This window comes from Colobus angolensis, unplaced genomic scaffold, assembly GCF_000951035.1.
Source record: "Colobus angolensis palliatus isolate OR3802 unplaced genomic scaffold, Cang.pa_1.0 Scaffold34, whole genome shotgun sequence".
NCBI classification, from domain to species: domain Eukaryota; kingdom Metazoa; phylum Chordata; class Mammalia; order Primates; family Cercopithecidae; genus Colobus; species Colobus angolensis.
Genome location: NW_012116710.1, coordinates 1,305,276 through 1,321,338, shown reverse-complemented (window position 1 = coordinate 1,321,338; position 16,063 = coordinate 1,305,276). Strand labels below are relative to the sequence as shown.

At 50.3% G+C, this 16,063-nt stretch overlaps 1 protein-coding gene across 7 annotated transcripts; it reads left to right on the top strand.

Annotated features, from left to right (window-relative positions):
- The first annotated feature begins 6,519 nt into the window (after positions 1-6,519).
- GHRL (ghrelin/obestatin prepropeptide) lies at positions 6,520-14,123 on the top strand. 7 transcript variants are annotated; one of them, XM_011952280.1, is made up of 7 exons: positions 6,520-6,625; positions 8,361-8,577; positions 8,828-9,110; positions 9,636-9,772; positions 9,979-10,095; positions 13,071-13,179; positions 13,972-14,123. In XM_011952280.1, exons 4-7 carry the CDS (start codon positions 9,665-9,667, stop codon positions 13,989-13,991), a joined length of 354 nt encoding a protein of 117 aa, XP_011807670.1. In that variant the 5' UTR covers positions 6,520-6,625; positions 8,361-8,577; positions 8,828-9,110; positions 9,636-9,664; the 3' UTR covers positions 13,992-14,123. The 7 variants fall into 7 exon arrangements, with proteins under 7 accessions (XP_011807670.1, XP_011807672.1, XP_011807676.1 ...); XM_011952282.1 differs by lacking the exon at positions 8,361-8,577 and having other exon boundaries at positions 8,908-9,110; XM_011952286.1 differs by lacking the exon at positions 8,361-8,577 and having other exon boundaries at positions 9,982-10,095.
- Positions 14,124-16,063: the final 1,940 nt, after the last annotated feature.

Below are 16,063 nucleotides of genomic sequence, written 5' to 3'. Positions count from 1 at the left end.
TTTGGTGACAAGGACTGTAGCCCTGGCTCTGCTGCTTAACCTCTCGGTACACATCCTCTTCTGCAGAATGGGACTAATACAGTCTGCCCTACAGGATGGCTGCAGGACTCAAATGAGCTAGCGCATCTGGTGACCCACAAAATGCCATGCAGATGCAAGGTGATATTAACCAGACACCAATAGCTATGAGGCTGGCCCAGAAAGTGGGCACAATTCATTCAGTTTATTGACCCTGTCAGGGAAAGAAGAGCCCTGTGATGGGAGACCTAACTGACCCTGAACCAGGTTTTCAGCAGAGGCCCTGTGACCCTGAAATTGCCATAGCCATCAATGAACCTGCAGTGAGCCAGACACTACCCTGGATCTTTCACACATTCACCGATTTAAGCAACACAAGACCCTTGTGTGGGTGTCCCCAGTTCACTAATGAGGAAGCGCTCAGAAGGTAGAAGCCCTGCCCAGGACTGTGCAAACGTAAAGCCAGCACCTGGGTCTGGCCTGTCTCAAGAGTTACTCCCCACTGTAGCATCAGGGTGGGAGCTGGGGGGGCTCTCAGCTGTAATCCAAGGGTGCTTCTCACACCAAACCTTTGTATGAATCGGCCCAGATTAAAGGTCAGCCCACTCACCTCAGGACCCCTAGTCTACCTACTTCTTGTCCTTCCCTTTCTCAGCAGCAAAACCCCCTTTTAAAAAAATAAAATAAATCTTTGATCATACTATGTAACATGCAAAAAAGTGAAACCACTTTGGTTCAAGGTGAGGATAGAGAGGCCATGGCCTGGCCCAGTGAGCCTCCCAAGTCACTCCACAAAACCCCAGCCTTCTGATACCAAATGAAAACAGCTGCTTCCTTCCTTCCATTACTCAGAAAAGCAAAGCCCAGGAAGGCACCTTCACGTGCACTACTGAGCGCAGAGTTCTACACTGAATCCTTGAGCCATATCCACATCTGCCTCTCTGATATGCTCTGTGCTCCTCAAGCCTGGGCCTGGGCTTCCTATGGTGCCGGCTGCTGTCACCAAGTAACTACCGAGAAGGAACTAGTCCCGTGTCACTCTGGGTTGCTGGTAGGTTAACAGGTCCCTGGCTGTGTGCTCTCTTTGTAACTCGCACCACCAAGGATCGGTTAAGATAATTGGGGGTTAAATGAAGTTTGCACCATAATAGTTGTTTATGCTTACAGTGGCAACACATTAACCATTCCTGGGGTAAGAGGAGACCCCAAAATTAGTTACCACAAAATAACCTAGTCAAATAGAAATACTATCTGTAAAACTTGCAGGGCAGTTGCCAAGCCCAAATGAGATAAAAGAAAGGGAAACTTAAAAGGCATAGAGTTCTGGTTAGGGCCAAATGGCGCTAGCAGCCACATGTTTTTTAATCCTTTTGCAGAAACAAAGCAACTGTGACAGCAAAAGAAACCCACAGACCCTAGAACACGGAGTAGGCCAAAGCCTTCATAGACACAATACCTCTGAGACATCAGCAGGGCGAAGAAAGGGGAGTTTTTATGGTGCTATAAGCCAGAGACCCCAAAAATTGCCATCAAATCCTCATCCATTCTGAGTAGAAAACTCAGCAAGCCAATGTGAAAACAATTCCCAAAACTAGAAGATTCACAGGCTTCCATTTACAAGTGAGCCCAGAAACACTAAGGGGAGACCTTCCACTTCTGCATGTAAAGGATTAACGGTTATAAGAATTTCCCAGCCAGGCATGGCGGCTCACAACTGTAATCCCAGCACTTTGAAAGGCCAAGATGGGCGGGTTGTTTAAGCCCAGGAATTCAAGACCAGCCTGGCCAACACTGCGAAACCCCATCTCTACTAAAAATACAAAAATTAAGTGCAGTGGTGGGCCTGCAGTCCCAGCTACTCGGGAGGCTGAGGCACAAGAATCGTTTGAGCCCAGGAGGCGGAGGTTGCGGTGAGCCGAGATTGCACCACTGCACTCCAGCCTGGGCAACAGAGCGAGACTCTGTCTCAAAAAAAAAAAAAATTTCCTTGGCTGGGTGCAGTGGCCAGCACTTTGGAAGGTTGAAAGAGGAGGATCTCTCTTGAGCCCAGGAGTTTGAGATCAGCCTGGGCAACACAGCAAGGGCCTGTCTCTTTAATAATAAATAAGAATTTCCCTCACGCTATAAACAACTACGAAATCAAGAAAAATATATGAAACAACTACTGCTTTCAGACATAGGACAACAGGCAGTGTTTGGGAAAAGGGAAACAGGTAAGCACAACAAATGCCCCAGATTACTACCCAGAAGCAGTTTCTGGGCCAAAAGGTAAAGAGACTCCAGAGTCTAGTAGTCTCTGGGACTTGAAGAGACAGAAGTCAGAGTTCAGGAAGACCAAGGCAGGCCGGGCGCGGTGGCTCACGCTTGGAATCCCAGCACTTTGGGAGGCCGAGGCGGGCGGATCACCTGAGGTCAAGAGTTCAAGACCAGCCTGGCCAACATGGTGAAACCCTGTCTCTACTAAAAATACAAAACCTGGCCGGGCGTGGTGGTGCACCCCTGTAATCCCAGTTACTCAGGAGGCTGAGGCAGGAGAACTGCTTGAATCAGGGAGGCGGAGGTTGTCGAGAGCAGAGGTTATGCCACTGCACTCTGGCCTGGGCGAAAGAGCGAGGTTCCGAGTCAAAACAAACAAATAAAAAAGACCAAGGCAGAACTGAAGGCAGGAGGACGGGAGGAGGAAGCTGCACAGAGCCAGCTCCGGAGAGCTGAAGGGTCTCCTGGAGTCTTTGGCCAAGTACTAACCTTCACATATGAAGGGTGAAACCAATAGACCAAGCAGCTGGAGCTCACATAGGGATGGGAATAGCCCATGTTCCCAGCAACCAGAAAAAAAGACACATTCCACACAGAACAACAAATATAAGAGTGGCAGCAGGCCAGGCACGGTGGCTCACGCCTATAATCCCAACACTTTGGAAGGCTGAGGCGGGTGGATCACGAGGTCAGGAGTCCGAGACCAGCCTGACCAAGATGGTGAAACTCCATCCCTACTAAAATTAGCCAGGAGCGGTGGTGGGCGCCTGTAATCCCAGCTACTCAGGAGGCTGAGGCAGGAGAATTGCTTGAACCTGGGAGGTAGAGGTTGCAGTGGGCCGAAATTGTGCCACTGCACCCCAGCCTGGGTGACAGAGCAAGACTCTGTCTCAAAAAAAAACAAAGGAGCAGCAGCCAACTTCTCATCAGAAAGTAGGCAAACCATAAGAAAATTAACATCTTTAAAGTACTGAAACAATTAAAAAAAAAAAAAAACCATCAGTCTCAAATTCTATACCTAGTGAAAATACGTATTTTTTTAAAACAGACTCTTTCAAATAAAAGCTGAAAGAATTAATCACCAGCAGAGCTGCCAATACAAGAAATGTCAAAGAAGTTTCCTTCAGGCAGAAGGAAAAACGGGCTGGGTGCAGTGGCTCACACCTGTAATCCCAGCACTTTGGGATGCTGAGGCAACAGGATTGCTTGAGCCCAGGAGTATGAGACGAGCCTGACCAACATGGTGAGACCCTGTTTCTACAAAAAAATACAAAAATTAGGGTTTACAAATATGACTTCAGGCCCAACACGGTGGCTCACGCCTGTGATCCCAGCACTTTGGGAGACCTAGGCAGGTGGATCACTTGAGGTCAGGAGTTCAAGACCAGCCTGGAGAACATGGCAAAACCCCATCTCTACTAAAAATACAAAAATTAGCTGGGTGTGGTCACGCATGCCTGTAGTCCCAGCTACTCGGGAGGCTGAGGCAGGAGAATTGCTTGAACCCAGGAAGTAGAGGTTGCAGTGAGCCAAGATCACTGCACTCCAACCTGGACAACAGAGCAAAACTCCATCTCAAAAAACAAACAAACAAACAAATATGACTTCAACATATTGCAAATACCTTCAACAACTCCAATATCCCTTTACAGATATCCCCTTACAGGCTGAGGTGGGAGGATCAGTTGAGCCCAGAAGGCGAAGGCTGCAGTGAGTTGAGATCACACCACTGCATTCCACCCCAGGTGACACAGTGAGACCCTGTCTCAAATAAAAAAGAAAAGAAAAATGGATCTGCACTAAGGAATAAAGAGCAACACGATAGTAAATACCCGAGTTCATAAGACTTTTTCTTAATTTCTTTAGTCTCTCTAAAAACACTGGCTATTTCACATGCATTGTGGGGCTCATAGCTTATGTAAAAATACAACGTGTGACAACAATATCACAAAGAATAGAAGTGGGGAAATGAAAGCATTCTGTGCTACAGTTCTTACACTATCTGTGAAAGGATATCGTAGTTGTTGAAGATATTCTGCAATATACTGAAGTCATATTTGTAAATCCTAGAGCAACCACTCAAAAAATACAACAGCACCGTATAGTAATAAGCTGACGGTGAAGACAAAATGATACCATTCAAAACCCTCTAAAAGTGGTTATGATAAGGGAAAGAAAAGGAAGAACAGATGGGACAATGGAAAAACCGGTGACTTACAAATAGTCTGGAGATTAACAGTAATGTGCAAACATTGGTGTTTTAATTTTGATAAATGTACTATGGTTATATAAGATATTCACATTAGTGGAAACTGAATTGGGGTATTCAGAGAGAAAGATTTCACCTTCCATATGTTTAAATTTTCTGCTGGAAGCAAGCATTTATAATCAAAATTTACCTGGGATACTTGGTAATTTATAATCAAAATTACCTGAGATACTTGAAACAGATTCTGGGGCCCCCACACCAGAGTTACTGGATCAGAATCCAAGGATGGAGTCTTATAAACATGCATAAAACTTATGAAGCTTTCCTCATGAATCCAACACAACCCAACACAGGTCTGTATCTGGAAATTGAGATTAGATGGCCCTCCAGGCCACGTCCCACCCCGAGGTCCTATGGTTCTTGGCAGTCCATAGACTAAAAGTCTGGATGACCAGCAACGCTGAGAGAACAGTTTCAGTACAGCGGTGGGGATGAGAGTCAAGTTCGAGTCTTGAGGGGCCAGGACACAGTAAAGAAGAGGACACAAGGAAAGGGAAAGGAAATGGAGATGGTAACATGAGGGGAGGGTGGGATCGGTGCACAACAGACGTTTTCAGGATTAGGAACCTCGGTGTATTTTAAGGCAGAAATCAGAAGCCATTGGAGGGGAACAGATTGAAGACACAAGAGAGGCAAAGTGTTAGAGCTTTGGCCCCAAGATGGCCGGAGGCTAGGGAAGCCCCAGTGAGAGAGGCAGAGCTTGGCGAAGAGGAGGGATGAGAGAACGTGGCTAAGGTTACGGAGGATTTAAGAGCGATGGCCACCTACCTAGAATGAGCCCCATGTGGCTGCTGAGCATTGGAAACATGGCTAGTCCAAATTGAAATGCACTGTAAGAACACACACTGGATTTCAAAGACTACACACCTGTAATCCCAGCACTTTGGGAGGCAAAGTCCGGCAGATCACTTAAGCCAGGAGTTCAAGACCAGCCTGGGCAACATGTCAAGACTCTGTCTCTACAAAAAATACAAAAATTAACCAGGTGTGGTGATGTGCACCTCTAGTCCCAGCTACTTGAGAGGCTGAGGTGGGAGGATCATCTGAGTCCAGGGAGGTGGAGGCTGCAGTGTGCCGTGATAGTGCTACTGCACTCCAGCCTGGGTGACAGAGCAAGACCCTGTCTCAAAAAAATATATATGTATATTCATTTAGACATATGCTGTTGCACACTTAGACTATAGTATGGTATCAGCATAAGTTTTATATTCACGGGGAAACCAACAAAATTCGTGTGACTCACCTCACTGTGGTCTGGAACCAAAGCTGTAATGCCTCCGCGGTATGCCTGTATACGTCTACTGGAAAATGTGCATCTAGAAATTATGGAAGCTACAACTAGGCCAAAAAGAAACCCCACCAAACGGCCCTATATCAAAGAATAAAATCTCTTTCTAGAACCCCAGAATTTGCCTCTTTCACACTGAAGTTTAGGCAAATCTATGAAAAAAGAGCTTGCTAAACCAACTAATTATCAGTACAAATAAAATTACAATGAAAAGTATATGAAGATAATTTGGTCTCAGATGCCCTTTACATATAGCAATCAATTCACAAATGAGGAGTCAATCATGTGCCTTCATGAAGGCAGGCCCTCGAGAGGCCTACGACAGAAAGGAAAGCCGCCGACAGGACAGAACCTGCTTCCTGAGCCCCCACCCAGTTCCAAAAAGGAGAACAGGGCGTCGTCCTCACCCTCAAGGAGTTGACAAACTGGGCTTGGTTATTATTCATACTTGGAAAGAATGAGGAAGGTCAGTCAGTCCCCTCCAGGTCACTCGGGCTTCCTCCAAGCTCCTCTCGTTGAGATTTGCTGTGTCCTCCGGCCAGCATCTCTCCTCCATTCCGTAACTAAGAGAACCGTGAGGTAGCTTCCGGGTGCCTCCTCCCGCCATGGTTCTTCTGTCCATCAGCTGTTCCTTCCTCGACTCTGTGGTATGTGGCTAGGGGAGTTTCCAACTCCCAGGGGACATTTCAGTTCCCCAAAGATAACACAGCTTTGCACAGTGGGTGTTTACTTGCTGGTGGTCTTATCTAGGATCAACACTGGCAGCTCTGCCTGGAGAGGCCTCCAGGGTCCAGGTAATCGGAAGCTTCATGTCTCAGGAGGTACCTGGTCACCATAGTTAGGGTTTTTCTGTTTGGAGATTTTTTTTTTTTTTTTTTTTTTTTTTTTTATGGAGTTGGTGGCTCTGAAAAAGCTGCAAGTCTTCTCTGAGGACTACGGGCCTCTCTCTACCCTCTCCACATTCAGCCTCTCTGGGCTCCAGGACCAAAAGATGTCTACACTCAGGTGGCAGACAGGCCTGTGAAGACCTCCTGGTGACATGCTCACATGTTGCTGGGACTAAAGGTGGGATTTTAGCCACCACAGTGGGCTGGTGGTGAGATGTTTACCAACAGGAGGTACTTTGTCCCTCATGTCCCACTTAAAGATTCAGTCCAACCCGGTCTGTGCTTCTGCTGTCCCAAGAGACTCTAGAAAGCTCCAATCCAGGCCGGGCGCAGTGGCTCACATCTGTAATCCCGGCACTTTGGGAGGCCGAGGCGGGTGGATCACAAGGTCAGGAGATCGAGACCATCCTGGCTAACATGGTGAAACCCTATCTCTACTAAAAATACAAAAAATGAGCCAGGCGTGGTGGCGGGCGCCTATAGTCTCAGCTACTTGGGAGGCTGAGGCAGGAGAATGGTGTGAACCCGGGAGGCGGAGCTCGCAGTGAGCCAAGATTGCACCACTGCACTCCAGCCTGGGCGACAGAGCGAGACTCCATCTCAAAAAAAAAAAAAAAAAGAAAAAAGAAAACTCCAATCCACCCCGAGGTTGATCTTTTAAGTAGGATAGGTGGTCATTTGGCAATCATTTGCTCTGCTGCCTAAATGTCCTCCTCACTGGACATCCTGCCCCAATTCCATCCTGTTCAGCGCAGACTGATTCTCCTGGAACACCACGTTCATTACGGAGCCAGATGGCGTATCAGAAAGAGCACTGCATCAGGAGCCAAGAGATCCACGGGAGAGTCCCAGCATTGCCCCTGATGGCTGTATAGCTTTGGGCAAAGTGCGGCCCTTCTGGCATTCAGTTTTTCTTCCAGCAAAATAAAGGATTCAGCCTCCCAGTGCCTTAAATTCGTCTTTCCAACTCTTTCATTCATACTATGGTCTCTCTCCTCAAGAATCCTCGGTGGCTGCCCTCCTGCAAAAAGAGCCCAAACTTACTGGGCTAGCAACTCCCAAGGCATCCATCACCTGGCCCCAAACCACCTTCTAATGTTTTTGTTATGACCCCATCGCCATCCTCCTCCAAGCCATCCAGCCTTCTCCTTGCTGCACTAACGTACCCTACCCACACCTTCACCTCCCCTCTGCTTGTCGCAAAGCCCTGCCTTCAAAGCCCTGCCCCAAGTTCCCCACAGGCCTCTTTCCTGGAGCCTTTGCTAACATCCCTGCGGCAAGCCCCAGCCTAAGGTGAGCTCCTCTCCTGAACTGCTAGAACTTCTCTGCAGACAACTCATTGGCCCTTAGGGGTTCCTGCCAGGGACCAGTTGGATGAAGCACCCGAGAAGGGAAGAAATTCCTGGGACCAAGGGAAATGAGGCAGTGGCCTCGGCCTGTGCTGGGAAGTCCTATGGGCCTGGTATGACACCACTGTCATCTGCAGGGTGCTTTACAGGTTAGAAGCCACCTTTCCCCCATCGCCTCATTTCACCCTCAAAGACTCTGGGTAAGGGGAATTATCTGTGGTCTGCCTAAGGCCAGTCAACGAGGGAGGAGCCAGCCCTGTGCTAAGCGCTAAGCGCAGATCTTCCACCTCCAGGTCCAATGCACTTCCCTCTCAGAAGAGGCATCCGCTAAAAGGGACCAAAGCTGCTGGGGGAAGGCAAGGCAAGGCAAACTGCCATGAGAAAACACGCCAGGCCAGGCAGTCAGTCACAGCACCTGGCAGAAAGGACGGAAGCGCAGCCACTGGCTGAGGTTATCCCCACACCCGCTGTCTGGAGAGGATGATCAGGAGCAGTCTGCTCAACCCGAAGGTAGGACTCTCCTCCTCGGAAGGTGTAGGATCACCAGCCTGGCTCCCCGCGGGCTCCCAGGGCTCACAGAGGCCAGAGCAGCAACAGCACATGGGAAACAACGGCGCGCCGGACTGGGGAGGTCTCAGAGCTCTCCTAGTGACGACAGCCTCATTTTACACAGGGAGAAAGGGCGAGTAAGCTAAGGTCACACAGCAACAAAGCTGCACCCAGACCCCAGAGCCACTCTCCTCCCTCCCTCCTCCACCAGGGCCATGCCCACTTGGGGCACTCTGCCACCCTGTGTTCCAGGGACAGCTGGAGCACATGCTTCACCCCTCGCCAACCCAGCAATCCCGCAGGGCATCTGACCTCACTGTTGACTTCCACCCAGAGGACATGAACATTTTTAGTTCCCAAGGAATGTACATTGTACATCAGCCCCACGGAAGCTAGGCCACCTCTGAGATGGGGTTGCTGGTTTAAAACAAACACCAGCCTTCCTATATAAGGACCCGACAGCCACCAGGCACCACCTCCGCCAGGAATTGCAGGTAGGCTCTCTCTCTACTCTCTGCGTGCATGTTTGCTGACAGGTTTATTGCCCGTGACTGCTGCCCATTCATTTAACTTCTCTGGGCCTCAGGAGTCCCCTCTAAACACAGGGGATGTGGGACAATCGGAGTCTGTCTGGCTGCTCAGAGACAAGGCTTCGTTTAGGAGCTGCCTCTAATCCCCCTCGCCACTAAGTCCCCTGGGGCCCTTGCTGGTTCAGCTTCCTCACTCCTCATGAAAAGACTTGCTACGCGCTCCTCAGAGCCTGGGACAAAAGGCACTGGGGAGGACCCCCAGCCCCCTATCGAGTCTTGCTGCCAGGCATTCTGCCCTGAACAGCCTTGGAGAAGAGAACACACATCCATTCTCTTCTACCGTGGGAGGTGGAGGGGCGTCCTGTCTACACAGCAGTCAGGACCCCAGATAGTAAAGCCCCCTCACGCCATTTGCTGGGCTCCTACCTGAGCTAGCTCAGAGGCACATGAGAAGGGGAGGCAGCTGCCTGGAGACCCTCTCTCCCCCAGGTCCATCTGTCTGCAACCCAGCTGAGGCCATGCCCTCCCCAGGGAACGTCTGCAGCCTCCTGCTCCTCGGCATGCTCTGGCTGGACTTGGCCATGGCAGGCTCCAGCTTCCTGAGCCCTGACCACCAGAGAGTCCAGGTGAGAGCTTCCCACAAAGCCCCACATGCTGACTAGGGTCTCTTGTTCCAGCCCTGCCACTTAGCAACCAGCTCTGTGACCTGGAGCAGCGGTGCAATCTCTGGGCTTCGGCCTTCTCCCAGAGCACAAAGGACTGGGTCTGACCTCACTCTTTCTGGAAGGACATGGGGGCTTGGGGTCCTAAAGAGACTATTTCCCCCTTCCAGCAGAGAAAAGAGTCCAAGAAGCCACCAGCCAAGCTGCAGCCTCGAGCTCTAGGAGGCTGGCTCCGCCCAGAAGATGGAGATCAGGCAGAAGGGGCAGAGGATGAACTGGAAATCCAGGTTGGTACCTCTGCAGTTTTGTATTTCTGTGGCGGCGAGGGTGGGGTCGGGAGAGGGAGGGCAGGGACAGGTGGCAGCGAACAGGGCCCCAACTACAAGCTCCCCAGAACTATAAAACCAGTATCACAGGAGCTGAGCTCTGCCCTGGGCTCTATGAGGTCTTTGCCCATTAAGAGAAAAACATCTGGGAGAAGTAACTTTGCTACAACAGAATAGGAATTGAGGGAGACTGGGCAGAGGAGAGAGGGTGCCAGAGCCTCCAGGTGACTCAAAGGGGACAGAAAATAGTGCCCAGAGGCAAAGACACCCAGAAATAAACGGCAGGCTCAGACTGAAGATGTTTCTCTGCAGAAAACCGTGTTTTACTCAGGGGCTTCTAGGGCCTGAACTGGGGGATGGAGTGCTTTGAAATAGCACCCTGGATGGGAGAGCCGGCGCCAGCCCAGGCTCCAGCACTCACTCACCTCACCTGGAGGCAAGGAGGGCAGGTCTGGACGATTTGCTCTGACAAATCGTGTGGGGGGCAAGGAGAAAGTTAAGACAACCCAGAGATGGAGAGGAGGAGGGAGTAAAGGATTTTACGGGGTTGTCTATATAACCTTCCTGTGGCTGAGGTTCAGGGAATGGTTTCTTCTAAGCATTTGGTTGGTGACACCATTTCGCGGCTAAGGCAGGATTCCCCCAAGGTAGCACTTAATAATGGCAGTTATTAAACACTGTGCCCGAGGATACCAGCTTCACCTCTAACCGCCCCACCTCCTCCCTACGACAACCTGTGAGGTAAGCAGGGCTGGCACTATTCCCACTTTAGAGCGGAGGAACGGTTCAGAGGGGAACTCACTTGCCCAACGTACCACAGCGGAGTGTGGCAGAGACGCAACGCAAGGTCAGGGCTGATTCCAGTCCCCAAGCCCTCTTCCTCCGCATTGGTCTGATGAACAGAGACAGCGCACAGTGGCCCCGGGGAGGCCTCTTCCTTCCAGAGAAGGAGTGAAATGTGCCCGCCTTGGCCTCTGCCTGCCTGTTCACCATACTCTTCTCCAGTCAAGGAATAAAGCCGTCGGAAGCTCCCCCAGCGCCTGCTCGCTCTCATCCTCACCAGTGCCTAGTGGTGTTCAGACCTTTCCTCTACACGATAGGATACACTAGATTCCCATTTGAAAGAGCTGCATATCCTTATGCCAAAACCAGGATATTTTGCTGGTGAGACGGCCAGCTCCACACATGGTCATCCCAGCCAGAGGAGCTGCACATTAGCCCAGATGAGAAAGAGGTCTTGGTGGCTGATGATGCAAGGTGGGGTTGGTACAGCGGGAACTTTGCAGTTTCTGTGAAAGCCAGACTCCGAGCATGTGACCCACGCTGCCTTGGCTGGAACCAGAAGTCAAACGCCTGGGGGGTGGGTGTTGGGGCTGCCAGAAGAGGAGCGGCTGCAGAGCCCGGGAGCGCCCCACTACCAAACCCCTCACAACCTAGTGTCCCACCCACCTCTCTCATCTCAGGCCCCTCTACCTCCCCACAAACGTTTCCCTCCCAAAATCAAGTTTCAGAGTAGAAGACTCTGGAGACCAAGTCCCACTCCCATTGAACAGATGGGCCACTGAGGCCAAGAGGGAAGCTGGCCCCCACCACCAGCCAGCACCATGACACCTCTCACTTGCCTGTACCACAGCACCAGGTGTTAGGCCAGCAGTCTCCCAGACCGCTGCTCCTGTTCACTAAGATGTCTGCCAGGTGATGGGCCACCCTGCATTTGCCTCAGCAGTGGAAGAAAAATGAGTATTTACCGGAGGGAATGGAAGGCCCCAACTTTCCTTACCAAAAAAAAAAAAAAAAAAAAATCAATCATGTCATTCCCCACTGGGTCCATCTTCATGGTGGAGTTAAGGGGAGGGAGATTTCAAAAAGGGAACGCATAGCTATTGGTTGGTTAATAGCTTCTCTGCGCCTGTGTCCACACCTGTAACACGGGTACAGTGGTAGCGCCTACCCCACAGGGAGGCCCTGAGGATGCCTGGCCTGACGCAGACGAAGGGAATGGGACTAAAGCGGTTTTCAGGGCCAGGTGGGTTTAAAAGTCCTACATCCTAGTCCTTGGCCTCCAACTGTGCTTGGGCTTCTACTGTGAGGACCAAATGCCCCAGCACTAAGATCCTTCCCTGACTCAAGATAAGACAGCGCCCAACATGGCCAGGCACCAATGCAGCCACTGGCACCAATGCAGCCACTGGCAAAGAGAGGCAATCTCTGCTCCCAAGGAAAGTCAGCCATGTGGCTGCAGCAGAGCTCCTTCCCACTTAAAGCTTTGAGCTCCAGAAAATCATCTCAGGAACGCCTGGAAAACGGGAGAGATGGGGAGCTCTCCCTATAGAGGGGGAGAAATGGAGGCACAGAAAGGAGGACTTGGTTCAGAGCCTCCTTCTAGGAAAACATCAGCTTCCTTTTGATTTTCCAGGCATCAAAGAAAGGGTTATGCATATGAGAGGAAAAAATACCTAGCGAAGGAAAAAAAAGGAGAAGAAACAGACAAGAGGGAAAGCAGAAAGAGCTAGGGGCAGGGAAGGAATAGAAGGCCAGCAGGCCAGTGCTGAGAATACCGGGCAGACCCCCTGCCAGGGCCCGAAATGCTGCCATTGGTGACTCAACCGTTTGTCTTCAAAACTGCAAAGGAGAAAAAAGTCTCATACCAGGGGCCACCACAGCTGTTATCAGCAATCCCCCTAGAGGCTAAGGCTGGGAGGCATGAGACTGCAAGGTAAGTAAGTGTCTGACAGATGGTGAATGGGAAGGTGAGCTGTGGCCCTGAGAAAGGAAGAGAATCTGGCTGAGGTGTCACTCGGCAGTCCCTGCTGGGGCCCAAAGGCCATTCTCCCTCTCCACTCCTGAGGAGAGAGCAGACAGCCCAGAGCCCCCTTTGGAATGGGGATGGGCATGACCTCTGACATCTCCTGGGTCCTCCCTGCCCTGCCTCCTAGTTCAACGCCCCCTTTGATGTTGGAATCAAGCTGTCAGGGGTTCAGTACCAGCAGCACAGCCAGGCCCTGGGGAAGTTTCTTCAGGACATCCTCTGGGAAGAGGCCAAAGGTGAGTCCTGCCTGGACCAGGGCTGCTTGATTTCCTTGCAGCCCCACGTGGGAGTTCACTCTGTGGGTGACGAGAGTTTTCCCCAACCTCCGCCTCTCCAAAAGAACTTCTAATTTCCCTTTCCCAAAGATCTGCAGGAGAGTGGTTGGCTAGTATTTGTGGGTGGCTCAGAAGGGAGTTCATCATAGTCTTTGTGTTCAAAGAATGTTCTAAGAACTAGTACATTAGCTAGCTTTGGGGCCTCAGCTGAATCTCAGCTTCCTTAACTGTAAAATGGAGCTATTTTACCTATTGCGGGAGTCTACAATTATTTGGTGTTACACCATCTTCACTGCGTAATTTTACTCCACAAACAAAAAGGAATTGGTGCCAAAGTAGTACTCAGAACAGGTTCTGCAGGCTGTTAAGCAGTGCCTTCAAATATTAGAGCTTCCTGAGTTAAGCAAAGGGTTTGCTCTGAATCCCCTCTTCTTGTAAAAGAAAAAAAGAAACCGCCCGACTGATTGAGGTGGCAGAAAACACCTGCACATCTGCAAAGCACTGTCGTCACCAAGGCAGTGACCCTTCACCCCTGGGGAACAGCAGGGGTAGCATTCACCCCGCTGTGCAAACGAGGAAACCAAGACTCAGCTTTGAGGTGACTTACCCAGGGCACAACAGTTTGACTCCATGGCCAGTGCTTCCCCGCAACCCCCACCATTACATCCCACCTGCAGTGTCACCACCACCATAGAAGAAAAACACTAGCAGGACAGTACGCCCAGCATTCTGACTCAACCTCTTGCTTTCCAGAGGCCCCAGCTGACAAGTGATTGCCCACAAGCCTCACTCACCTCTCTCTTCCTCCCAAGCTTAGAAGCGCTCATCTGGCCTTTCACTTGCTTCTGCCGCAACTCCCACGACTGTTGTACAAGCTCAGGAGGTGAATAAATGTTCAAACTGTAGGCTGATGTTCCAAATGGGAATTTATTTCAAAGAGGAAAAGTTAACATTTCACTTTAAAAAAATCAAAATAATAAAAATGAAAATAATTCTTGGTCTACGGTCTGTGGGAAGGGAATAAAAGGACAAGTAGTAAGGCCAGTGTGCATACTTAGAAAACCTAACCACACCAGCTCACTCAAGCAGAGAAGCTACTGTATGTGCACGCATTGTGCGGAATTAAGACTGGGTTTCTTAGAGGAGGAGAGAAAGGGGAAGAGCAGGAGGGAAAGGGGAAGAGGAGGAGGGAGGGAGAAAACGAGGAGGGAGAGGAAGAGAGAGGAGAGATAAAGTGGGCCTAAGAGAAAGGGAAGAGAGGAAGAACAAAGACACAGTTCCTTTACACATCAGGGCTTCCTGAGTGAAAGGCTGCACTAACAGCTTATTAACAACCAGCCAGGCCTGTGTGGACAAAGAAACTTCAGGATGACATTATCGGAGCCAACATCCATTCAAGATCGGAGAGGAAGACAGGAATGCCCAAGAATGAATTTGAAGTTAGACGTTAAGTGAGGTGCCCAGCGGCTCTTGGGCACTGCTAGACAGCACTGAAAGAGCTGCGTTCTCCTTCCTCCCTTCTCCACTACTGAGAAGGCCACTACTGACAAAGCAGATGCCTCATGTGGGCAAGGCTGGCTGTCACCATGGTTCCCTTACTGATACCTGGTGGGATCCCCCAAACATTCCCTCAGCTCCAGCTTACAGCAGACATGAGCCTTGACTCTTATGTTCCACAACTTAATTCCAGTTACGACACTGGTCTTACCGGGGAAAGGCCACTCAGTCACGCCCACCTGAGCCTAAACGTGTGGACTGAGTGTGGGCAACGGATGGGACACATCACTAAAGGGAGGGAAAGGCAAAGAACAAGGCGGCCCCAAAGAGCAGCACCGCCCACTTGCCAACTCAGCCATCTGAGCACTTGTGAGAAGCATGCAGGAAGCTGTCTGCAGAGACAGTTGGGGTAATGCCCGCACTTTGGAAAACCCGCACCACAGAGGGTGCTAGGAGCCGAGCGTCTCCTCAAGTAAAATTCTGGCCGCCCCACACTCAGGCGCTAATCACTGATCAGGTGCGGCAGACAGACAGAAACCCAACTGCTCTCCCTCACATAGGAGCTGCGGTCTGTGAACACCACCGTCATCCGGGAACTTCTTAGAAATGCAGAATCTTGGGCAGCACCCCAGCCCTAATCTATCAGGATCTGCATTTTAACAAGATCCCCAGGCTACTTAGTAAATGGCTGATGGGAAATGGCTTCTTACAATTGCATGTGAATCTACAAGTATCTCTAGACAAAAGTTCAATTTTAAAATATGACTTGTTGATTGATAAATTGAAATTCACTTATATTGGTTAGACCATGGGTATAAAGATGTGGGGATTAAAAAAAAAAAAAGAAGCCCCTTCTCAGGTGTCACAGCACACTGCAGGCCCCCCACTAACCCCCCCCCCCCCCGACAGCCATGCCCCTACCTCCCCAGGCACCTGGCACAAGTGGGTACAGAGATCAACACACTTGTCCTGGAACTTAACCATCTCAGCTCTGTCACTTAGTTGGGATACAACCTCGATTATCACTAACTGCCCACAGCCCTCTTATCAATAGCTAGAGAAGAGGAGCGAAGGCCCAAAATGGCCGAAGTGGTCAGGAGCTGGTTTCTTTTTGAGAAAGCACCCACTGATTGGGCTTGGGAGAGGATGGGTACCAGGCTCTGAACAAATGCTGGTCACCTGATGCTTCCCCCACCAAAGACAAGAACTTATTCTCGCTCAAAGGAATCACAAGCATTATTACTAGCTTGCCTGGGTCATTCAAATAGAAACAGATACTGCGCCTCACCGTGGACTGGGCACTCTGACCTGTGCCAGGCAACAAGGTGAAGCGCAAAGATCTGGGCTT